This window comes from Entelurus aequoreus, linkage group LG21 (assembly GCF_033978785.1).
Source record: "Entelurus aequoreus isolate RoL-2023_Sb linkage group LG21, RoL_Eaeq_v1.1, whole genome shotgun sequence".
Classification (NCBI taxonomy): domain Eukaryota; kingdom Metazoa; phylum Chordata; class Actinopteri; order Syngnathiformes; family Syngnathidae; genus Entelurus; species Entelurus aequoreus.
Genome location: NC_084751.1, coordinates 37,848,690 through 37,875,544, shown reverse-complemented (window position 1 = coordinate 37,875,544; position 26,855 = coordinate 37,848,690). Strand labels below are relative to the sequence as shown.

At 38.8% G+C, this 26,855-nt stretch overlaps 1 protein-coding gene across 4 annotated transcripts in view; it reads left to right on the top strand.

Annotated features, from left to right (window-relative positions):
* LOC133638731 (cingulin-like protein 1) overlaps window positions 1-26,855 on the top strand; it is a 163,893-nt gene that overhangs the window by 118,240 nt on the left and 18,798 nt on the right. For 2 of the 4 annotated variants that reach the window (XM_062031625.1, XM_062031626.1), the window contains 9 exons: window positions 42-542; window positions 9,215-9,487; window positions 16,623-16,694; window positions 18,509-18,664; window positions 18,747-18,848; window positions 20,835-20,893; window positions 22,438-22,585; window positions 22,865-22,969; window positions 25,637-25,789. In XM_062031625.1, coding sequence (XP_061887609.1) covers window positions 42-542; window positions 9,215-9,487; window positions 16,623-16,694; window positions 18,509-18,664; window positions 18,747-18,848; window positions 20,835-20,893; window positions 22,438-22,585; window positions 22,865-22,969; window positions 25,637-25,789 — 1,569 coding nt within the window. The remainder of the gene's footprint in view (window positions 1-41; window positions 543-9,214; window positions 9,488-16,622; window positions 16,695-18,508; window positions 18,665-18,746; window positions 18,849-20,834; window positions 20,894-22,437; window positions 22,586-22,864; window positions 22,970-25,636; window positions 25,790-26,855) is intronic. The other 2 variants (XM_062031628.1, XM_062031629.1) reach the window with 1 other exon arrangement.

The following is a 26,855-nucleotide window of genomic DNA, read 5'->3' as shown; positions in this document are numbered from 1 at the left end:
CTTCCTTTGAGGGTGTTTGTTATTGTGTCCAACCTTTTCAGCAAACGCCAGAGTCTCCTTCCCGCTCGCCACTTAGTCCTCTGCAGACCAGCAACAAAGGAGAGGCCAATCAGAACTGGAGAGCCAGTCAGAAGAACGCGGGCCTCTCGAATCTTCAGCGAGCTGGCAGTGTCAAAGATCTAATCAGTAAATTCTCTGGTCCAGATTGCGACCCGTATCTCAGGTCTCCCCATAGTCTTTGTTCTGCGGCAGGAAGAGCTCAAAAGCCCACTTCCTCTGAGACTACCTGTCCTCCAAAGTCAAAGTTAAAGTCGGGTCCGACCGTTATCGGTCAAGACCACAAGCCAGTTCCAAGCATCTCTGTGACTCCTCCGTCCAAGGAAGATAGTCAGAGTGTGGTGGTGTTGGCTCAGAGAGTCGTCCAAACTAGCCAGATAACCGCAAGGATTGATTGTCCAGTAGGGAGCGGCGGTGAGAGGACAGATTCAAACAAAAGCACAGACTCTGGTAGAGATTCAGTGGCGGACTCTGGGATGGGATCGGTAAGCAAAAAAAGAAGCAATCTTGCATGAGAGAAAAGTTTTTTTCTCTGCATGAAGATGTGGAATCACTCTGCATGTTCTTGGAATGCATGATTAAACATCCAAAGGAGATTCTTAGCTTGCCCTCAATAATCAAACTGATCAAATAGATTTAGTCAAGCTTCACTTTCCACTTTCCTTACTTAAAAATCACTTTTTTTTCCCACAAGGTGATTTCACGCATGATGTGCTTTAGTCAAATAGACTTTTGTCATTTTGAGTTTCTGATCAGGTTTCTGTTGATACGGTGCTTTGTGGCGAAGCCGCAACTTATTGTTGTATGAGGATTTTCATTACAAAACTGAAAACTGATGGTAGCTTTCTTAAGTATCGTAGAAATGCTTTTTTAATTGTATTGTAAGTGTACATTCGAAACAGAGCCCTACAGCCAGGTTAAGGCCCCTTCTACACTTAGCCGGCTAAATCCCACCTAACCTTATCCTTGTCCACACACACACAATGGTCGTTTAAGACCCCCTTCCCCTCCGTCTGCCGGCGTAACGCGGAAAATGCGCACGTCATAGGCACCTCCAGTGTTGCTTTGTGTGCAAGTTCTTAAATTAAATTTTACTTATCTGAACAATATCCAGTGTTGTGGTATTTCAATTAACTGGAATCCAGTGTGCTGTGGGGCCCTATTGTAGTGTATCACACCTGAGCCATCATAAATTAATCAAATCGTTAATGGACATGTAAAAGTAAACAATGTGACAAAAAACATTTTACAACACTCAATCTAGGGACCTAGATACCTGGTCAGGACACTCCTCACTCTTTTGCCTTCACCTTCAGTCTATTCGTTTTTATTGACTTTATATGCTCTGGACCTAGACGTTGAGTATGCGACATACATGGCGGACAATAACTGATACGGTCTGCTTTGCCAGTCCAAATGCATTCAATGTTTTCCGCAGTCTTCACTCGTCGGCCAGGTAATACAAAGTACACGCTACCTTTTTTTATCACATCCACGGGAGCCTGCAATCTCGTTGTCTCCCTATCGACAAATTGACGAAGTTTTTAGGTAAGTAGAATCACAGCGGACCCGGACATTCGAAAGTTCTCTCGCCGTCTGAGATGTGTAGTATCCGAAATAGCTGCAATCGCTTTCTCTTAAGGTATTCATGTGTGATTTCCACAAGCGTCTGTACGTGTAGAAGAATGAGAAACACGGGCATGTCTGGATGACTCGCCTCCATCTTTCCAGGGGTTAGCTCCGGTTGGAATGAAGCTGGCTGTGGCGCGTTCTTTCTGACGTCACTTCCTCTCCGAACTCAGTTTGTAAACGATCAATGAGTCCATACAAAGCTAAGAGCCGGAGATTCAAGAAATACATGGCGCATTTACCCGTGTAAAAAATTGTCTGAGGAGGGGGACCTTATTGATGGATTAGTGTGGCTGAAACGGGGCGTAGGCTAAATAATTATTAGTTTAAGGGATTATCCGGCTTAGTGTAGACATAGCCTAAGTCACTACTTATTCGTGTCAAAGATCCCAATTCCTTTGAGAAGGACAAGCGGTAGAAAATGGATGGATGGCTGGATAGCTCACAAGAACTTTATAAATATAAAGCCAGTTACCTCGCATTACTGTAGCTTTAAAAGCAATAGTGTTCTCTATCAGTAAGTTTATCTACTTATAAAGACACGAACAGTCCATCATTTTTATTATGGGTTTTTTAATTAGAGAGAGAGACTACATCAACAAAGAAATCCAGAAAAAATACATTAATTTAGTTTGTTTACGTTGACATGATTTACAGTATATTTGATTGAGTTAAAATAAGTATTTTATCCTCTACCAACCATCTTGTACGAGCGTCTGCAGCCAAGGATGATGATAATGACCGGAAGGACAAAATTGAGACAGGGTGAGAAGCTCCGTCATCTGAGAGGAAACGCTGCTCTGGAGGCACTCGGTGCCTGTCTGAGGCATTAGGCCTCAAGGAAGACTCGGGACATGTTGGAGATAGTATGTCTCTATTAAACTGGGAATGCCACAGGATACCTCGGGAGGAGCTTGACAAAGTAGCCAAGGAAAGAGAGGTCTGTGTTTCTCTGCTTAGGCTACTGCCCCAGTGGCCTGACCCTGGATAAGCAGAAGAAGATGGATGAACCATCGACTCCACATGCTGGTTATGTGCTCATGGAGCACACTAATTAGTCCTGTCCTTCAGCCAGAAGCCTGGGGAGATAGAAACCACCACATACATCTAAAATGGAAAAAAAAAGAAGAAGTTGAAAGTCAGTCAGCCTGGCTCTGGAGCTCCGTACATAGTGTCACCTTGTGTGGTTAAAGCCCAGACTTTTATGGGAGGAACTAAGAGACTGGTGTTTCTTAGAATCGGATTAGAATTCGGATTAGTCACTTTCAACCTCGAAGTCAAACATTGAACCCCCCTTCTCAGTCCGTCCAACACCCGGCGTACCTTTGGTTAGACACTTCCTTGTGGTCTACATAACATGTAATGGTAGTTCTTTGGTAAACATTTTGCACAGATTATGTTTTACAGACCATCTCGAAGCCCTGTCTTCAGGATGTACCATTTTGTGGGCGGTCTTATTTATGTGCCTCCACTTCAACTGCGTCTTCTCACTGTCATCTTTTTGTTATGGTTTGAGCGCTTACATATGGAGTCTACTGAGAGATATAAGTTAGAGCTTTACGCTACTTTGTATTAAAAAAAAAAAAGTGGTTAGAGTGTCCGCCCCGAGATCGGTAGGTTGTGAGTTCAAACCCCGGCCGAGTCATACTAAAGAGTACACATTTCACCACACCTAGTGTGTGTGTGACAATCATTGGTACTTTAACTTTAACTTTAATGTACGAACCAATCTGCCCCACAACAAGAGGAGAGAGAAAAAGCAAGAGCTTATTGACCACAGCGTCGGACTACAATGGCGGACTCGCGCAAAGCTCTTCGGGTGAATTTCTACCATGTATGAAGATATCCGCTGACCAATTGGAAAAATGACACAAGTTGGGCAAATTCCAAACGGCTCGCTTGTTTTATTAATATTTCCACCATTCCTTAATGCAGACCTGGGCAAATTAAGGCCAGGGGGCAGCATGCATCCTTCTCAATCTGGTCCGCCGGACATTCCCAAATAATTTTTTCCGATCTTTAAGATCGAAACTGTAGCTGTCATTATGATGTGCAGTGATGTTTTCAAATGACCAGAAGTCTTGAACTATACGAAGTATTTAAATGGATGGAATCTGCGCTTTTGAATGGTATACTAGTTACTATGGTAATCTAAGTCACAGCAGCTCAGACGAGGCACGAAGCAGGGTGGGTGGGGAGCGTTTCCACAGAGTGTTTCCAGAGCGGCCAACCTGAAATGCGGGTGTCAGGGACAGACGCGGAAGGAGATTTTTACAACAAAGTTCTAAAGCTTAGTGATATATCAGATGTATCAGATTGTAGGTGGGTTTTTTTTACCCTTTGCGTTCATATTTCGCTGTTTGTTGCATTTTTGTCGCGTTTCGCTTCATTGTAAAATATGTCGATCGAGGGGGGCTTTGACGTTCATATGTTGTCAATATTCAGTGTTTTATCGTTCATAGTTAATCATACATTCTTTATTTTCATGTACATTCTGGGTCTTTCATTCAGTAAAAAAATTTAAAATTCCATTCCGTTTTTTAATGCGGTCTGTCATAACGTTTTTAGCATTCAGACATTATTGTGAGGTTTTGTGTAAGTGTTCCTAAAAATAGATATACCGGCCCCTAGACACAATTTTTTCTGTAGATTTGGCCCCAGAGTCAAAATAATTGCCCAGGCCTGTCTTAATGGTTTGATTTAACATTTTCAATACTTATGTAGCTCCTAAATACGCAAAAACAGGTATCGATAGGTAAGAAAAGTTGGTTTTGCATAATTGGTCCCTTACCCTGAATTGATTTACGTGGACCCCGACTTAAACAAGTTGAAAAACGTATTCGGGTCTTACCATTTAGTGCTCAATTGTACGGAATATGTACTGAACTGTGCAATCTACTAATAAAAGTTTCAATCAATCAATCAAATTCCCCAAAAAGTTTCCAAGCGATGAATTTCAGGATTTGGAGATTATCTATTAAGCTAAGCAGAGTCATTTATTTCCTGACCAACTAGAACAAAATGTCTCTCCTGCGTTTCTCTCTAAAGTACCAAGCCATGTTTTGTTTGGAGGTCAAATACTTATTTTCACTTATTCAAATACGTATTAATTATTCACCTTTTCTTCTGGATTTTTTGTAGATATTACGTCTGTTAATTAAACCTACCAAACATTCTGGACTCTTCGAATCTTTGTGAGGGGGTAAAATGACAACATCAGCAGTAGAGCAAATAAGTATTTCCCCACGTAGGTCATAGTGTATCTTTCCAGCTTTTCAGCACTGAGTTGGTGGATTTATGAAATGTGCGTAGCATAGGAGCAATAGAGCGAGAGCACAAAGTTGTGCATATGTCCATGAAATGAGAAGATCATTAAGCTCTGTGTGAGAAGTAATAGCTCCTTGCAGCATGTAGTTAAAGGTGTGATATTTAGCATCTTGACTACATTTGACACAATGCGTCAACGCTATTAACAAAATGTCAATCACAGCTTCCAATATTGATGTGGAACCCAACAAATGAGACGGACAAAAAAAAACCATTTGCAGTATCTGAATATTTGTAGTTATGGTCGACAAAAAGTGCAGAGGTATATGTCAATATGGTAGCGCCGGTTTATTGACTAAACGAGATAGGTTGTTGTCTTCCTCAGCACACAAGTCCGACAGAGCCCAAAACACTTCCTTGTTGTCTCCTAATCACACGTCAGTGTCATATCTTGTCTTTTGGACTTGGCATGAATGACGTTCCCCGACCCATAACTGTCACTAACATACCTATAATCCTAACATATTCCATTGCAAAACAGCTCCTTTTTCTTGCACTGACATCGTTGAAATGACTTCAATGCATAGCAAAGCCACAGTTGTGTTGTTCTTATCTTACTGTAATAAGCAGTCTATTATGGTGTTTCTTAGAATAGTTCAACGAACCGATTCGGATTAGTCCGTTTCGACTATCAACCTCGCAGTCGAATCGCCAAACATTACTGTAATAAGCAGTCAATTATGGTGTTTCTTAGAATAGTTCAACGAACCGATTCGGATTAGTCCGTTTCGACTATCAACCTCGAAGTCGAATCGTCAAACATTACTGTAATAGGCAGTCAATTATGGTGTTTCTTAGAATAGTTAAACGAACCGATTCGGATTAGTCCGTTTCGACTATCAACCTCGCAGTCGAATCGTCAAACATTACTGTAATAAGCAGTCAATTATGGTGTTTCTTAGAATAGTTCAACGAACCGATTCGGATTAGTCCGTTTCGACTATCAACCTCGAAGTCGAATCGTCAAACATTACTGTAATAGGCAGTCAATTATGGTGTTTCTTAGAATAGTTCAACAAACCGATTCGGATTAGTCCGTTTCGACTATCAACCTCGAAGTCGAATCGTCAAACATTACTGTAATAGGCAGTCAATTATGGTGTTTCTTAGAATAGTTAAACGAACCGATTCGGATTAGTCCGTTTCGACTATCAACCTCGCAGTCGAATCGTCAAACATTACTGTAATAAGCAGTCAATTATGGTGTTTCTTAGAATAGTTAAACGAACCGATTCGGATTAGTCCGTTTCGACTATCAACCTCGAAGTCGAATCGTCAAACATTACTGTAATAGGCAGTCAATTATGGTGTTTCTTAGAATAGTTCAACAAACCGATTCGGATTAGTCCGTTTCGACTATCAACCTCGAAGTCGAATCGTCAAACATTACTGTAATAGGCAGTCAATTATGGTGTTTCTTAGAATAGTTCAACGAACCGTTTCGGATTAGTCCATTTCGACTATCAACCTCGCATTCGAATCGTCAAACATTACTGTAATAAGCAGTCAACTATGGTGTTTCTTAGAATAATTCAACTAACCGATTCGGATTAGTCCGTTTCTACAATCAACCTCGAAGTCGAATCGTCAAACATTACTGTAATAAGCAGTCAACTATGGTGTTTCTTAGAATAGTTCAACGAACCGATTCGGATTAGTCCGTTTCGACTATCAACCTCACAGTTGAATCGTCAAACATTACTGTAATAAGCAGTCAATTATGGTGTTTCTTAGAATAGTTCAACGAACCGATTCGGATTAGTCCGTTTCGACTATCAACCTCGCAGTCGAATCGTCAAACATTACTTTAATAACCAGTCAATTATGGTGTTTCTTGGAATAGTTCAAAGAACCGATTCGGATTAGTCCGTTTCGACTATCAACCTCGCAGTCGAATCGTCAAACATTACTGTAATAAGCAGTCAACTATGGTGTTTCTTAGAATAGTTCAAGGAACCGATTCGGATTAGTTCGTTTCGACTATCAACCTCGCAGTCGAATCGTCAAACATTACTGTAATAAGCAGTCAATTGTCTTTTTATTGCAAGTCTGACAACTTTTAGTTATTACAAACAGGCCCAGGCTGTAAAAAAAAGAACATGCATACCAAATGTTTTTAATATTGATGGTGGTGGTGTTGAAAAAAACTTAAAACTGCATTAAAATTTAACCGGGTCAAAGACATTATCTTTGCAAATCCCAGAATCCTAGTTTTAACCATTGCATGTCAAGAAAAAAAGTGTTGTTGCTACATACAGTATGTACAGTACAGGCCAAAAGTTTGGACACACCTTCTCCTCATTCAATGCGTTTTCTTTATTTTCATGACTATTTACATTGTAGATTGTCACTGAAGGCATCAAAACTATGAATGAACACATGTGGAGTTATGTACTTAACAAAAAAAGATGAAATAACTGAAAACGTGTTATATATTCTAGTTTCTTCCAAATAGCCACCCTTTGCTTTGATTACTTTTTCGCACACTCTTGGCATTCTTTCAATGAGCTTCAAGAGGTAGTCACCTGAAATGGTTCTCACTTCACAGGTGAAGTGAATTATATTTATATAGCGCTTTTTCTCTAGTGACTCAAAGCGCTTTACATAGTGAAACCCAATATCTAAGTTACATTTAAACCAGTGTGGGTGGCACTGGAAGCAGGTGGGTAAAGTGTCTTGCCCAAGGACACAACGGCAGTGACTAGGATGGCAGAAACGGGGATCGAACCTGGAACCCTCAAGTTGCTGGCACGGCCACTCTACCAACCGAGCTATATCGCCCCTGTGGTATGCTTGAAGGTGTGCTTGAAGCTCATCGAGAGAATGCCAAGAGTGTGCTAAAGTAGTAATCAGGGCAAAGGGTGGCTATTTTGAAGAAACTAGAATATAAAACATGTTTTCAGTTATTTCACCTTTTTTGTTTTTGTTAAGTACATAACTCCACATGTGTTCATTCATAGTTTTAAAGCCTTCAGTGACAATCTGCAATGTAAATAATCATGAAAATAAAGAAAACACATTGAAAGAGAAGGTGTGTCCAAACTTTGGGCCTGTACGTTTTTTAAAATGAAGCTAAACCTCTTGATAATCGGGGTCCTCTGCAGTCGTGTTTTCGCATGAACAAGGAAATGTGTAAATATTGGCAAAAGAAATAAACTAACGTCCACTGCAGAGGACGCTGGTTCTCAGGTGATTTGATTGGTAATCGGTTCATTTCCACGAACTAATCGACCCCCAAAATCCTGGTTATGTGAAGTTTAACCTTGATGAAGGTCTACAGTTTCCAATCATTGAGAAACTACACTGCAAAAAGTAGGTGTTCAAAAACAAGAAAAAAAATTCGGCTTGTCAAGAACTGTTATTGTCAATGAACCCAAAAATACCTTAAAATAAGTATATTCTCACTAATAACAAGTGCACTTTTATGAGACCTTTTTGCTCAATATGTTGAAAAATATTCTTAAATAAGTAAATGCTAGTGCCATTATCTTGACATAATGATATGCGCTCGGCATCATTATTTTTATTTTTTTATCATGCATGAAGTAAGAAATTATTACTTTAAAAAAGTAGTTTTATACTTGTGAAAGTTGATGACACAGCTTTGCATCAGTTGATATTCTAGTTTCAAGCATGTTTTACTCAATATAGGTCATCAAATCTCAGCAACAATCTGTAATATCTTACTGAGATCATTTAGGACCAAAACACTTTAAACAAGTAAAACACTCTAACATAAAATCTGCTTAGTGAGAAGAATTATCTTATCAGACAGAAAATAAGCAAATATCACCCTTTTTTGAGATATTTAATCTTACTTAGATTTCAGTTTTTGCAGTGTAGCTTTGTTTCATCTATACTATAGCCTCTTGAGAACCATGTCCTCTGCAGTGGACATTCGTCTTCGGTTACATAGTTACAACTTGTGGCAATAAACTGCCCTGCCATGCAAAACCCAAAACGTCCACTGCAGAGGACGCTTGTTCTCAGGAAGACATCTGTATATTTTGGCACTTTTCCTTTCGTAGTGTTGTCTTGATCGTAGTCCACCTGTTGGTTCTATGCATTCATGTAGTCACACTTCAAATCGCTGACATCAGCACACGCATTACTAACATCACCCTTTGCCTCTGTCCTGTCTTGATGGTTGAGATGTCTTTTTTTTTTGTTGTTATTTCAATCTTTTCCCTCATTGTTCCAGGAGCCTGAAAGTGATGCCAACAAGCAGCCGGACAGCCTGTCAGAGGAGGAGCCCTCCACTCCCCGAGTCGTGCCACCCAGCCCCAAATATCAGATGTTCCTTGACAACGAGCTGAAGACCAACGGCTTGAGTAGCAGGGATGCAGATGGTCTCGGAGGCGGGGGGTTACTGGGGGAGAACGGAGCCAAGCTGTCCCGGTGGGAGACCACGCGACCAGGCAGCTACCTAGGGTCCTTGGAGTCCATCGCCTCGCGGGACCTGGACTTTGATCGGGTAGGTGTGTGTGTCAGCGACAGTGAGTACACTAGATTCCTTAACTCCCACTTCATGAACCAAAGTATTTTGATTGTGATCACCCCACAGCGCCCGCAATAAGTGAAAATGGAAGAAAATATATTTGGCTCCCCTTGAAGTGAGAACAGATTGCATATTTTCTGGGAAGTCTTTCTACAAGATAAGGGGTGTCAAACGTACGGCCCGCAAACAGGTTTTTTCTGGCCCCCGTGATGAATTTGCCAAGTATAAAAATTAGTTTGTTTTTTGTTGTTGTTGTTTTTAAACGTAAGAAACTGCTGTTCTAAATCTGTCCACTGGATGTCACAATAGCAATTCTGTTAGGCAAGCAAACGATTTATTCCGGGGCCAAGCAAGAGGTACACAGTAGAGATGTCCGATAATGGCTTTTTTGCCGATATCCAATATTCCGATATTGTCCAAATCTTAATTACCGATACCGATATATACAGTCGTGGAATTAACACATTATTATGCCTAATTTTGTTGTGATAATCGGTTGTAATCAGTTCCTGGAGGCCGAGAGTGTTGAGATGGAGAAAGAGAGGAACCAGATCAGGTGATCACACGCTCACGTAAGACTACAAACGTGTTTACTATTGTTACTATAACAATCTACAAGGTTAATATAGTTGGCTTCTCTTTCTTCCCATCCATGTATCTGCTTTATTTTGTATTTCAAGTTATCATTACCTATATGTATTGTTGTATTTGAACTAGAGATGTCCGATAATGGCTTTTTTGCCGATATCCGATATTCCGATATTGTCCAAATTTTAATTACCGATACCGATATATACAGTCGTGGAATTAACACATTATTATGCCTAATTTTGTTGTGATAATCGGTTGTAATCAGTTCCTGGAGGCCGAGAGTGTTGAGATGGAGAAAGAGAGGAACCAGATCAGGTGATCACACGCTCACGTAAGACTACAAACGTGTTTACTATTGTTACTACAACAATCTACAAGGTTAATATAGTTGGCTTCTCTTTCTTCCCATCCATGTATCTGCTTTATTTTGTATTTCAAGTTATCATTACCTATATGTATTGTTCCATTTGAACTAGAGATGTCCGATAATGGCTTTTTTGCCGATATCCGATATTCCGATATTGTCCAACTCTTAATTACCGATACCGATATATACAGTCGTGGAATTAACACATTATTATGCCTAATTTTGTTGTGCTGCCCCGCTGGATGCATTAAACAATGTAACAAGGTTTTTATTTATTTATGTATATATATATTTTTTTAAATCAACATAAAAAACACAAGATACACTTACAATTAGTGCACCAACCCAAAAAACCTCCCTCCCCCATTTACACTCATTCACACAAAAGGGTTGTTTCTTTCTGTTAATAATATTCTGGTTCCTACATTATATATCAATATATATCAATACATCAATACAGTCTGCAAGGGATACAGTCCGTAAGCACACATGATTGTGCGTGCTGCACAATAGTACTAACCTTTAACAGTTAATTTTACTCATTTTCATTAATTGCTAGTTTCTATGTAACTGTTTTTATATTGTTTCACTTTTTTTTTTATTCAAGAAAATGTTTTTAATTTATTTATCTTATTTTATTTTATTTTATTTTTTTTTTAAAGTACCTTATCTTCACCATACCTGGTTGTCCAAATTAGGCATAATAATGTGTTAATTCCACGACTGTATGTATCAGTACCGGTTGATATCGGTATCGGTTGATATCGGTATCGTAATTAAAGAGTTGGACAATATCGGAATATCGGATATCAGCAAAAAGCCATCATCGGACATCCCTATTTGTCATTCTTGTTTGGTGTGGGTTCACAGTGTGGTGCATATTTGTAACAGTGATAAAGTTGTTTATACGGCCACCCTCAGTGTGACCTGTATGGCTGTTGACCAAGTATGCGTTGCATTCACTTGTGTGTTTGTGAAAAGCCGTAGATATTATGTGATTGGGCCGGCACACAAAGGCAGTGTCTTTAAGGTTTATTGGCGCTCTGTACTTCTCCCTACGTCCGTGTACACAGCGGCGTTTTAAAAAGTCATAAATTTTACTTTTTGAAACCCATCCATCCATCTTCAACCGCTTATCCGGAATCGGGTCGCGGGGACAACAGCTCCAGCAGAGACCCCCAGACTTCCCTCTCCAGAGCAACATTTGCGACTTCCTCCTGGGGAATCCCGAAGCGTTCCCAGGCCAGAGAGGAGATGTAATCCCCCCATCTGGTCCTTGGCCTGCCGCGGGGCCTCCTCCCAGTGGGACGTGCAACAAGGACCTCCCTAGGGAGACGCTCGTGAGGCATCCGCACGAGATGCCCGAACCACCTAAGCTGGATCCTTTCCAAGCGAAGGAGCAGCTTAGCAACTTTTTGAAACCGATACCGATAATTTTTTATATTACATTTTAAAGCATTTATCGGCCGATAATATTGGCAGTGCGATATTATCAGACATCTCTAGTACACAGAAAGGGTGACTGTGGCTCCTTCTCCTCCTCGACCCACATGAAACAAAAAAAACAGCCGTTTTATGTCTTCTTCTTCAAACACATCGTCACTTGGCACCCTCGTTGCCCCAAAATGTCGCTGTCAAACACAAGAAAAGTGAACTTAACCCTTTTGAATAGTTTTTACCTCCTTTTCTTACAGTTTGTTGAGTTAGCACTGGATTCAATCCCAGAAAGACTGTGATTTAAAGTTTAATCCTGGCTTTGTAGATACACTGAGACCAAGTCTAAGCTCATTGTGTTTTTGAAGCTGCACCAATTTCCTCCGAATTTTCAACAAACTTGAAGTGTTTTGTCATGAGGACTGTTTGTGATTTGTACGTTTTCATAATGTGCTTTGCTCTATTTTTGGCCAAAGTAAAACAACCTGGAGTTGTCTTTATTTTTAAGTTATCATGCCGTGATTTTACCATTACGGCCCACTTGGGAATAGATTTTCCTCCATGCGGCCCCTGACCCAACATGAGTTTGACACCCCTGTATTAGATGCTACTAGATAAGGTCACCAATGTTCTAGATCAGTGGATTCTCAAACTGTGGTACGTGTTCCACTAGTGGTACACCAAAGAAACACTTAAATACAATTAATTGTATTTGATTCATTATGCAAGTACAGTGTTTTATTTTTCTGCATTCAAACACAGTGTTAGTGTTCAAACTGTGTAGCCAAAAATATTAGATATACTTGTTAAATAAAACCTCTCCCTTGTTTTTGATGACTACTTAGGATTACTACGCTACTGCCTTTGAATGTTAGTCATTATGGTGGTAATTGGAGAGCCAAGTGTTTTGTAAGGTGGTACTTAGACTTAGACTTAGACACACTTTATTGATCCACAAGGGAAATCGTTCCACACAGTAGCTCAGTTTCAAAGGATGGAAAGGGTAAGGATGGAAAGGATAATGCAGGTGTTAAGTAGACTAAAAAGGTACCATAGTAGCAATATAAAATATAACATGTATGTAATATTTACATATTATACATATACAATAATAAATAATAATAATGAATTATATTTGTAACGCACTTTACATTTGTTAAAATCTCAAAGTGCTACAAAGTACTAAAAAAAAATAAAAACAAAAAAAAGAAATTTAGAATATATAATAAAAAAATAAAATAGAAATGAAAACATGACACAAACTAGATAAACATTAGATAAAACAGAAACATAGATAAAAATAGAAATAAAAGCATGAAAGCACTGGATAAAAACAGATAAGACAAGCGGTGTATTTAAAAGCTAGAAGGCAGAGAAATTTGATAAAAACTGTGCTAAAAAGTTGTGCTAAAAAGGTGGGTTTTTAGTTTTTAGTTTATACAGTATATACTCTGTTATATTATTATATAATATTATATTATATTTTTATAATATATACAATATATAACAAATCCCATTTACCATGTACAAAATTAAAAAAGGGCAGCATAAAATAGAGAGTTGATCCAGCCGAAAATATACTTTATATTATTATTATTATTATGTTATTATTATATTATTACTTAGGACTACTACGCTACTGTATTGTAATGTTAGTCATTATGGTGGTACTTGGAGATCCAAGTGTTTTGTAAGGTGGCACTTGGTGAAAAAAGTTTGAGAACCACCGTTCTAGGTCATCGCAAAGATTTTTTGATGGACTCTCTGCGAGTTCTTCAACACCAAACTCACCCAAGCATGCCTTTATGGGCGTCACCTTGTGGAAAACAGTCATGCAAGAACAAAAAAAAAAGGATATTCCTCAAAACTATTTTGTTGGCGTACTGAAAATATTTTGTGACGTACCTCAGGGATCAATACTGCGATCGAAATTGTTCAATCTTTATATAAATGGCATTTGTAAAGTTACAAAGGTTAGTATTATTTGCAGATGACGTGTCTGTGTTCTGTTCAGGTTGGAACACGCAGAAGCTAAAACAAATAATAACAGAAGAAATGAACACATTAAAAAGATGGTTTGACAAAAACAGACTATCTTTGAATCTCAGTGAAACTAAAATAATGCTATTCGGTAACAGGAGAAGGAAAAGTCAAACACAAATACAAAAAGACAGAGTAGACATTAAAAGGGTAAAAGAAAACACATTTTTGGGTGAAATAATAGATAACATGAACTGGAAACCTCATATAAAAAATATACAACATAAAATATCAAGGAACACATCAATAATGAATAAAGCAAAATATGTTCTAGACCAAAAATCACTTCATATTCTCTACTGCTCACTAGTGTTACCATATCTGAGTTATTGTGTAGAAATATGGGGAAACAACTACAAACGTACGCTTCATTCACTAACTGTGTTACAAAAAAGATCAGTTAGAATAATAAATAATGTTGGATACAGAGAACATACAAACCCTTTATTTATTGTCTTACTCATTCACTGATGTTATTTTACTATAAAAAGGTCAGTAAATGAATGTATGTATTTGTAAACGCTCTGAGGTGGGAAAAGGGGTAGGATTAAATAAGCTACACTACCGTTCAAAAGTTTGGGGTCACATTGAAATGTCCTTATTTTTGAAGGAAAAGCACTGTACTTTTCAATGAAGATAACTTTAAACTAGTCTTAACTTTAAAGAAATACACTCTATACATTGCTAATGTGGTAAATGACTATTCTAGCTGCAAATGTCTGGTTTTTGGTGCAATATCTACATAGGTGTATAGAGGCCCATTTCCAGCAACTATCACTCCAGTGTTCTAATGGTACAATGTGTTTGCTCATTGGCTCAGAAGGCTAATTGATGATTAGAAAACCCTTGTGCAATCATGTTCACACATCTGAAAACAGTTTAGCTCGTTACAGAAGCTACAAAACTGACCTTCCTTTGAGCAGATTGAGTTTCTGGAGCATCACATTTGTGGGGTCAATTAAACACTCAAAATGGCCAGAAAAAGATAACTTTCATCTGAAACTCGACAGTCTATTCTTGTTCTTAGAAATGAAGGCTATTCCACAAAATTGTTTGGGTGACCCCAAACTTTTGAACGGTAGTGTATGCTTCTTCCTACTCCTTTTTGGACATGATGTAAAGATTAAAAGTACCAATGATTGTCACACACACACTAGATGTGGTGAAATTTGTCCTCTGCATTTGACCCATCCCCTTGGGGAGCAGTGGGCAGCAGCGGCGCCGCGCCCGGGAATCATTTTGGTGATTTAACCCCCAACTCCAACCCTTGATGCTGAGTGCCAAGCAGGGAGGGAAACGGGTCCCATTTTTATAGTCTTTGATATGACTCGGCTGGGATTTGAACTCCAACCTACCGATCTCAGGGCGGACACTCTAACCACTACAGTGAATGATATGAAATTGTGTGATGTATTATGCTGTAAGTGTGTTCATGTTCGAAATAAACTAAAGAAAGAAAGCATATCAGTATGTGGAATTAAATTATGGAATGGATTAAGAAAACAAATCAAACAAAGCACCAATATGATTCATTTTAGGAGACTGTTCCATCTACAAGTGTTCACAAAGTACACAGAAGAACATTTATCATAAATATCTTAAACCTTTAGAAAAAGAGAAATTCATTATTTATATATTCATTATTTATTTACTTAATATATTTATTTGTTTATTTATTTATTTAATAGTTCACTGTCGTGTTACAAACAGAGAGCAATAGAAGTGGGATAAGACTGCTATGATATGAAAAGGAGTAGGATCAAATAAGCTCTGTTTCTTCCCACTCCTTTTCGGACGTGCTGCCATGAAACAACTTGTAATATGTGATGCATTACACTGTAATTGTATCATATGCATGTTCTAAATAAACTGAACTGAAAATGTTCCCACAAGCTGCCAATTGTTCAAAAAGTAAAATACATAATTGATATTCAGGGGGAGAAATAAAGGAGTCCAGTCCAACTCCTCATTGATGAGTTTTCTAGCTGTGATTGTTTACACACAGAAGCAGTTATTAAACACTGCCACCTAGTGGAGAACATAAAGATTCATGTTTCCTTTTCATTTAGGACTCTCACCTCAATCATCTACTACATATTTTGTGTCCACAAGCAGTTCAACTTGTTGTTGTTGTTGTTCTCCAGACTTTATGACTGTTAAGGTCCTCATTAATATGAGGACGGGGGCGGTATGGTATGGCGGTATAGCTCGGTTGGTAGAGTGGCCGTGCCAGCAACTTGAGGGTTCCAGGTTCGATCCCCGCTTCCGCCATCCTAGTCACTGCCGTTGTGTCTTTGGGCAAGACACTTTACCCACCTGCTCCCAGTGCCACCCACACTGGTTTAAATGTAACTTAGATATTGGGTTTCACTATGTAGAAGCGCTTTGAGTCACCAGAGAAAAGCGCTATATAAATATACTTCACATTAATACAATAATAATATAATAATAGCACCTTAAACACCCTTTTATTAAACTTTCAGAGACATTTGTAGTCCTTCCAAATAGACATTTTTTTAAAAAAGGCGGTTTATTGTGTCATCTTCCCTTTGCTCTCCAGCAGAGTTGGAGGTCAAAGGGACTTTCTGTACCCAAACTGAGACGGGAAGTGATCACTTGTCAACTTCTTTTTACTGTAAATAACTGTATATATATATATACGCTGTTCTTTCTTTTCAGACAAGTGTGGTGGAAAACCCCGGTCGAGTCTTCAACAGTCCCTACGGCATCAACATGAACACGCACCACTTGGTAAAACTTGAGCATGTTTCAATAGAAAGAAGCAACGTAATATTGTGGTGTGTTGTTAGGCAAAAGTATTAGGACACCTGGGAAAAGTGATGGTAAAATATGGAGCTGGTCCCTAACAACATGTGTATCTCTTCTTTGTGCCTCGCTCACCATCTCTGTTCTACTACCAAATGTTTAAAAGCCTCTATGATTACAACCCAACCGACTACCAAAAAGCCATTTTGCCCCTTCTTCCACTAAATACAAATAATACACAGCATATTTTATTACTTTTTAAACGTTTCAATATGTTTTAGTATTTATTTAACAGACAAATGCACGAAAGACTATGTTTTGGTTTTTTTATGTATTCATAGTTAGCTTACCCTCGGGGGTCAACAACCCGCGGCTCTTTAGCGCCGTCCTAGTGGCTCCCTGGAGCATTTTCAAAATGTATGAAAATGGGAAAGATGGTGGAAAAAATTAAATTGTTGTTTTAATATTGTTTCTGTTAGAGAGCAAACATGACACAAACCTTCCTAATTGTTAGAAATCCCACTGTTTGTATTAAACATGCTTCACTGATGAGAGGATTTGGCGAGCGTTGTTGTGTCCTACTAATTTTGGCGGTCCTTGAAAGCACCGTAGTTTGTTTACATGTACAACTTTCTCCGACGCTGCCACAGAAAGACGTGTTTTATGCCACTCCTTCTTTGTTTCATTTTGCTCTCGAAACGCATGCGGCTCTTTAGCGCCGCCGTAGTGGCTCCCTGGAGCTTTTTCAAAAATGTACGAAAATGGAAAAGATGGTTGGAAAATATATAATTTTTGTTTTAATATTGTTTCTGTAAGAGAGCAAACATGACACAAACCTTCCTAATTGTTAGAAATCGCACTGTTTGTATTAAACATGCTTCACTGATGAGAGGATTTGGCGAGCGCCGTTTTGTCCTACTAATTTTGGCGGTCCATGAACGCACCGTAGTTTGTTTACGTGTACAACTTTCTCAGACGCTGCCACAGAAAGAAATGTTTTATGCCACTACTTCTTTGTTTCATTTTGCTCTTGAAATGCATGCGGCTCTTTAGCGCCGTCCTAGTGGCTCCCTGGAGCTTTTTCAAAAATGTACGAAAATGGAAAAGATGGTTGGAAAAAATATAATTTTTGTTTTAATATTGTTTCTGTAAGAGAGCAAACATGAAACAAACCTTCCTAATTGTTAGAAATCCCACTGTTTGTATTAAACATGCTTCACTGATGAGAGGATTTGGCGAGCGCCGTTTTGTCCTACTAATTTTGGCGGTCCTTGAGCGCACCGTAGTTTGTTTACGTGTACAACTTTCTCCGCCGCCGCCACAGAAAGACGTGTTTTATGCCACGCCTTCTTTGTTTCATTTTGTCCAACAAACGTTTTATGCTGTGTGTGAAATCACAAAGGTGAGCTTTCTTGATGTTATTGACTTGTGTGGAGTGCTAATCAGGCATATTTGGTCAGTGCATGACTGCAAGCTAATCAATGCTAACATGCTATTTAGGCTAGCTGTATGTACATATTGCATAATTATAACTTGTTTGTAGGTATATTTGAGCTCATTTAATTGCATTTACTTACAGTATGTCCTCTGTGTATTTGATTGTAAAATGAATACACAATCATTTACCACACATTTAAATAGTAAGGGGTCTAATCCAACATCTATTTATGGACTTATTAATTCAGGGCGTGTCACGACACTTTTGCCTGCACAACTTTGATTGTTATAGTTTCGACGACAACAAACCCAATTAAACCTTACTTGAGTCGACTGATCACCTCTCTTGTTTACAATTCCAGTCCGGAATGTCTCCCGCCACCTCAGAATTGAACCTGCACACCTACGGCCAAAGCAACAATCCAGTGCCAATGTCGGGGCCCAACCTCATCCCCCATCGCACACGATACTCCGCATACGACGCTCTGATGAGGAGGAGGAACGACATCCCCAACCCTGTACGCCTCCCTAGAAACGCACTCTATGACAAAACACCATCAACCTCAAGTTAAACCGCATGTTTCATATTCCCGTGTGCAGGTGATTCAAAACCACTACAGCTTACGATCGTCCACAATGGGCGGCCTCAGCAGGAAAGACTTCATTGAGGAACTGACCAAACAGTTGGATGCCTGTCAGAAGGTAAGCCTTTTTTGTATCACTTTGAATTCTCAGTCCCCCTGTGACCATTTCAAAGTATCCTTGAACCCCCGGTTGCGCCTAATGCTGCGTCATCATTGGGTAAAAATGTGGTAATAGTGACAAAGCGCTTTGAGTACCTTGAAGGTAGAAAAGCGCTATCCGAATAAAACCACTTACCATAAACATGCTGGTGTTCAGGCCACAACCACTAGTGTGCCGTGAGATACAGTCTGGTGTGCCGTGGGGAGATTATCTAATTTCACCTATTTGGGTTAAAAATATTTTTTGCAAACCAGTAATTATTGTCTGCAAACTATGTGTTGTTGTTGAGTGTCGGTGCTGTCTAGAGCTCGGCAGAGTAACCGTGTAATACTCTTCCATATCAGTAGGTGGCAGCCGGTAGCCAACGTCGGAAACAGTGGGAGGCAGTGTGTAGGTAAAAAGGTGTCTAATGCTTAAACCAAAAATAAACAAAAGGTGAGTGCCCTTAAGAAAAGGCATTGAAGCTTAGGGAAGGCTATGCAGAACGAAACTAAAACTGAACAGGCTACAAAGTAAGCAAAAACAGAACGCTGGACGACTGCAAAAACTTACTGTGGAGCATACACTGCAAAAACTGAAATCTAAGTAAGATTAAATACCTCAAATAAGGGTGATATTTGCTTATTTTCTGTCTGATAAGATAATTCTTCTCACCGAAGTCGTACTAAAAACATTTTGACAGATTTTTGTGTGCCGTGTGTAATGTTCTATATTCTCAATGGAACATTTAACGTTTTGGTGTTGTTTACTGCCATCATATTGCAGTCTACACATACTTTGTATGTGTGGCTGCCATCTACTGGTCACACTTATCATTACACCATGTACCAAATAAAATTGCTTTGAGGTCGGTAAGCACAACCAGAATTATGCCGTACATTAGGCGCACCGGGTTATAAGGCGCACTGTCGATTTTTGAGACAATGAATGGATTTTAAGATCGCCTTATAGTCTGAAAAATACGGTTCTAACTTTTAGTATATTAGCAATTGCTAACGACGCTAGCTTGATTACATAACGATAGCACATGAAAACACTATCAAACATGTGACCGTTTAGTAAGAAGGAGTTGTTTTAGTTGTATTGTAAAACTTACAACCGTTGTTTGGAGTGATGAATGAAGAAACCATACGAGTAGAAACGCTTTTGACGACTAGAAGACGGAACGGCACTTGTACTCCTGATTCAAGGCACAAAACAAAAGGAAATACTCTAGAATTTCAACCTGCAGCACTTGCAGTGAGCAAACTCATCCAAAAGATGGCGCCGTAGCACACACAATAACACACCTTTTCGGTCTCTGTGTCGGTGCTACAGTGCGAGTTTGTTGAATACAAAACATTATGGCCATAAGCAAAGACAAATCCATAGATTAGCCGTGCCTTTAAGACGCAGGGTTCAAAGCATGGGGGAAAAAAAGTAGATATATAGATAGATAGTACTTTATTGAAGGAATCAACTTTTTTTGGTGTTTTTTTGTTTCTTTGTAATTAAAATATCTCCTAATTTGTATTTATATTTTACAAATGAAGTTGCTTTAAAATAAATATACAAACTTGAAATTGAAGGAATCAATAAAGTACTATCTATCTATCTATCTATCTATCTATCTATCTATCTATCTATCTATCTATCTATCTATCTATCTATCTATCTATCTATCTATCTATCTATCTATCTATCTATCTATCTATCTATCTATCTATCTATCTATCTACTTTTTTTCCCCATGCTTTGAATCCTGCGTCTTAAAGGCACGAGGCTTGTGCCTTTAATCTCTTAATACCGTACGTGGTTTTTTTGTCATGGGTCTGTTTCGTGTTCGGAGCATTTTGCACGTAACTTGCTGCCTTACTTTCCCAGTCGGCCACCATAATTGTACAATATTGGGAACACTTATTGTGTGGATGTTAAAATGACATGCTGTGTATGTTGTGTGTCCAGCGTAATCAGTTCCTGGAGGCCGAGAGTGTTGAGATGGAGAAAGAGAGGAACCAGATCAGGTGATCACACGCTCACGTCTTTCAAACTCCCGTAATTAACTACAAACGTGTTTACTATTCTTACTATAACAATCTATCAATCAATCAATCAATGTTTATGTATATAGCCCTAAATCACAAGTGTCTCAAAGGTTAATATAGTTGGCTTCTCTTTTTTCCCCTCCATGTATCTGTTTTCTTTTGTATCTCAAGTTATCATTACCTGTATGTATTGTTGCATTTGAACTGGAGATGTCCGACAATGGCTTTTTTGCCGATGTCCGATATTCCGATATTGTCCAACTCTTAATTACCGATTCCGATATCAACCGATACAGATATATACAGTCGTGGAATTAACACATTATTATGCCTAATTTTGTTGTGATGCCCCGCTGGATGCATTAAACAATGTAACAAGGTTTTCCAAAATAAATCAACTCAAGTTATATTTATTATTGAAGTCACAAAGAGCATTATTTTTTTTTGAACATGCCTCAAAACAGCAGCTTGGAATTTGGGACATGCTCTCCTTGAGAGAGCATGAGGAGGTTGAGGTGGGCGGGGTTGGGGTAGGGGGTAGCAGGGGGGTGTATATTGTAGCGTCCCGGAAGAGTTAGTGCTTCAAGGGGTTCTGGGTATTTGTTCTGTTGTGTTACGGTGCGGATGTTCTCCCGAAATGTGTTTGTCATTCTTGTTTGGTGTGGGTTCACAGTGTGGCGCATATTTGTAACAGTGTTAAAGTTGTTTATACGGTCACCCTCAGTGTGACCTGTATGGCTGTTGACCAAGTATGCCTTGCATTCACTTGTGTGTGTGTAAAAGCCGTAGATATTATGTGATTGGGCCGGCACGCAAAGGCAGTGCCTTTAAGGTTTATTGGCGCTCTGTACTTCTCCCTACGTCCGTGTACACAGCGGCGTTTTAAAAAGTCATACATTTTACTTTTTGAAACCGATACCGATAATTTCCGATATTACATTTTTTAAAGCATTTATCGGCTGATATCGGCAGTCCAATATTATCGGACATCTCTAATTTGAACAATTGTATTGTTGATAATAGAGGTGATTATTGTTATTATTCATTATCAATAGAGATATTTCTATTGGTATTTGTATTGCTCCATTTGTAGTGTAATAATAATCATTGTCATTTCTGTATTATTTATTGCACTAACTGCTTATTTGCCGTCACTTTTACCATCATATGTGTACATATCCTATTTGCTGATGTTGTTTAGTTGTTGTTGTTGTTGTCTCTCTGTCTTATTCCCCTTTTTCCTCTTTCTATCCCCTCCTGCTCCGGCCCGGCTGCACCAAATAATAATATAAATCAATTTAATAAAGTCAAAATACAAATAAGGCAACAAAATAAAGTAAATTTGTACAGCCGATACGGGCATCTACATCAACTATATGATTTGCCTGAGTAGCTGGACAGGACAAAAAAAAAAAAAAAGACTACAAACGTGTTTGTGTTTGTACTCCCTTTGAAAACATGTGTCGCGCGTGATGTCACAAAGTCAAAAGCCCTTAGTCGTTACCCCCGTCCTTTGCCTTTAGGTTTGAAATGCGTGGCCTGCTGGTGAACAACGAAGACCTGCTGAGGACCAACACTCAGCTGGCCAATGAGATGAAAAGAATGAGAGAGCAGATATTAGAGATGGAGAGAACCAATCAGGTCCTGGCGGAGAAACACAGAGAGATGGAGGTACAAAACAGAGGAGTTACAAAAAAAATACCTTACAGGAGTGAGTAGACAAGCAAGGTCCGTGATGTCATCATGGAGGCGTGGGAGAAGATTCCAGAAGCACTTTGGACGCTCCAGTGAATTTTGACATTTGACTTGTTACTAGCAGTTTAGACATGAATGGCTGTGTTTTGACTTCTTTGTAAATTATACATGGACTTGACATAGTCACTGCTTCAAAGCTGTCATCCAATATTTACAGGCATGTGAGGGTCTGATCATATCACCCTGTGTGTGCAGATTGAGGTGAAGCAGGCCCGCGACATGATGCTGGAGGCCAACACCCAGGAGTACGCCTTCAACTTCCTCCAGCAGTCCCTGAAAAACCAGATCCAGGATGCTGAGGTACATCAATGTAATTTACAATGTACTGCTTTTATATAACCTGTATTTTATATTATTACATTGAACTGTTTCACATTTTTTTTCAAAATTGTGTATCCTGTAAAGCGTCTTTGAGTGCCCTGAAAAGCGCTATACTAAATAAAATGTATTATTATTATTATTATTATCATCAGAGCAGCAAGAACACACTCAATCCAATTGTGCTGATATCAGCTTTTAATGTCGTCCAAGCACGAGAAATGTATGAGTAGAAATTACATGTATTCATTCATATGACTTTCTTGGGTGATATTGCATACCGGTATCAATCTGATACCAAGTAAATAGAGGGCTAGTGTTGAGAGTGGAGTAGTGGTTAGAGTGTCCGACCTGAGATCGGTAGGGCGTGAGTTCAAACCCCAGCCGAGTCATACCAAAGACTATGAAAATGGTACCCATTACCTCCCTGCTTGGCACTCAGCAGGGTTGGAGTTGGGGGTTAAATCACCGAAATGATTCCAGAGCACGGCCACCGCTGCTGCTCACTGCTCCCCTCACCTCCCAGGGGGTGGAACCAGGCGATGGGTCAAATGCAGAGAGTAATTTCCCCACACCGAGTGTGTGTGTGTGTGTGTGACTATCTCTGGTACTTTAACGTTAAACAGTCCCACAAAAACACAAATATTTGTGAAAAAAACATAAAGGTTAACGATACTGCCTGTTATTGCTTGATAATATCAATAATGAGATTCAAATATATTTGGGTAACACTTTACATATTCACCATTAATTAGTGGCTTATTAACATGCAAATTAGTAACATATTGAATAGAATAGAATAGAGTTTTGTCGTCATTATTGCATTGAACAGGTTCAAAGAACAACGAAATTGGAGCAGACCCCCTAAGGTGCATACATAATAATTTAGTAATATAAATAGTAAAAAAAAAGATAAAGAAGATATGAATCTATATATATGTATATATCCACACACATGCACATATCCATACATATGCATATATATACATATACACATACACATATAACATTATTGCACATAATAGTCCGAAAAAAATAAAAAGACATGACGGACACATTGTGCTCACTCAGTGCCTGTTTGGCTCTTAATTAGTCATTATTAAGTACTTATTAATGCCTTATTCTGCATGGTTTTATTATACAACAACCCTAACCCTAACCAAATAACTCTAAAGGCCTACTGAAATGAGATTTTCTTATTCAAACGGGGATAGCAGGTCCATTCTATGTGTCATACTTGATCATTTCGCGATATTGCCATATTTTTGCTGAAAGGATTTAGTAGAGAACATCGACAATAAAGTTTGCAACTTTTGGTCGCTGAATAAAAAAGCCTTGCCTGTACCGGAAGTAGCGTGACGTCACAGGTTGTGGAGCTCCTCACATCTGCACATTGTTTACAATCATGGCCACCAGCAGCGAGAGCGATTCGGACCGAGAAAGCGACGATTTCCCCATTAATTTGAGCGAGGATGAAAGATTTGTGGATGAGGAAAGTGAGAGTGAAGGACTAGAGGGCAGTGGAAGCGATTCAGATAGGGAAGATGCTGTGAGAGGCGGGTGGGACCTGATATTCAGCTGGGAATGACTAAAACAGTAAATAAACACAAGACATATATATACTCTATTAGCCACAACACAACCAGGCTTACATTTAATATGCCACATAACAAACACCTCCCCCCTCCCGTCCATATAACCCACCAATACAACTCAAACACCCGCACAACACACTTAATCCCACAGCCCAAAGTACCGTTCACCTCCGCAAAGTTCATACAGCACATATATTTCCCCAAAGTTACGTACGTGACATGCACATAGCGGCACGCATGTACGGGCAAGCGATCAAATGTTTGGAAGCCGCAGCTGCGTACTCACGGTAGCGCGTATCCAACTCAAAGTCCTCCTGGTAAGAGTCTCTGTTGTCCCAGTTCTCTGTGTTTGTGTTGCTGCAGCCAGCCGCTAATACACCGCTTCCCACCTACAGCTTTCTTCTTTACTCTCTCCATTGTTCATTAAACAAATTGCAAAAGATTCACCAACACAGATGTCCAGAATACTGTGGAATTTTGCGATGAAAACAGACGACTTAATAGCTGGCCACAATGCTGTCCCAAAATGTCCGCTACAATCCGTGACGTCACGCGCAAACGTCATCATACCGAGACGTTTTCAGCAGGATATTTTGCGGGAAATTTCAAATTGCACTTTACTAATCTAACCCGGCCGTATTGGCATGTGTTGCAATGTTAAGATTTCATCATTGATATATAAACTATCAGACTACGTGGTCGGTAGTAGTGGCTTTCAGTAGGCCTTTAAGTCTTTGTTACTTACAATATGTTCCCCTAGTGTCCAAATAACTCTTAATTAAGTCTTTGTTACTTACATGTTCCCCATACTAAAGTGTTACCAAACGGTGTAATCTCAGCTTCATTATTTCTTTTTTTAAATAGTGTTTTGCATGTTTTGTTCATATTAGCTAACCAAACAAAAAAATGACATGGCATTCCATTGCATCAAACAGGGGGACATTTAAAAAAACCTTTACTCCCTGAAACCAGTGTTGTCATCCACAGTGCAATTGTTATTTCATATGTTAAAAAAAAAACCTCTGATTTTGGTGTATGTGTGTTGTGTGTTTAGGAGAGCCTGGAGAAGCAAACTCTGCATTCTCAGTCTCTGGCGGAGAAGCTGTGGCTTGCAGAGAGACAACTGGAGGAGCTGGAAGTGGACAAGGACAGCAAACACAAGAAGACCTCGGAACTCCACAGCACCATCCTTAGACTGGAGACAGAGGTGCGTTCATACAGAGGTCTAGGGGTATATAACCAGTTAAAAACAAAAACTAAAAGCTTACATATGTTATATTTGCATAGTATGTATATATTATTAATGTTGTAAATACAAATCTTTATATATCTAGGAAGGGTGGTTCTAGAGAGGTAGGCATTTTTCAGAGGTATCAAGAAGGTAACAAATACAAAAGTGTGTGTAAAAAATTGAAATGTGGACCCTTTGCCCAAAAATAATAGCAACAATAAAATAAATATGTATATGGAGACATACTGTAATAACTTGAAGTAAATAATGAAGATTAAAAACCAATTACATACAACAAATTTTAAAAACTAAAACTAAAAGCTTACATTTTTTTACATTTGCATAGTATGTATATATTATTAATGCTGTAAATACAAATTTTTCATATGTCTAGAAAGTGTGGTCCTAAAGAGGTAGGCATTTTTCGGCGGTCTCGAGAAGGTAACAATTACAAAAATGTGTGTAAGAAATTTAAATGTGCCCCCTTTGCCCAAAAATAAAATACAGTATGTATATGGAGACATTCTGTAATAACTTGAAGTAAATAATGAAGATTAAAAACCAATTACAAACAAAAAATTAAACAAAAAAAATGTAATAAAAGTTTACCTTTTTTATATTTGCGTAGTATGTATATATTATTAATGTTGTAAATACACATATTTATATATCTAGAAAGGGTGGTTCCAAAGAGGTAGGCATTTTTCAGAGGTCTCGAGAAGGTAACAAATACAAAAATGTTTGTAAGAAATTTAAAAGCACCCCTTTTGCCCAAAAATAAAATAAATACAGTATGTATATAGAGACATACTGTAACAACTTTAATTAAATAATGAAAATTAAAAACCAATTACAAACGAAAAATAAAATATTACTAAAAGTTTACCTTTTTTATATTTGCATATTATGTATATATTATTAATGGTGTAAATACAAATCTTTGTATATCTAGAAAGGGTGGTCCTAGGGAGGTTGGCCTTTTTCGGAGGTCTCAAGAAGGTAACAAATACAAAAATGTGTGTAAGAAATTGAAATGTGCCCC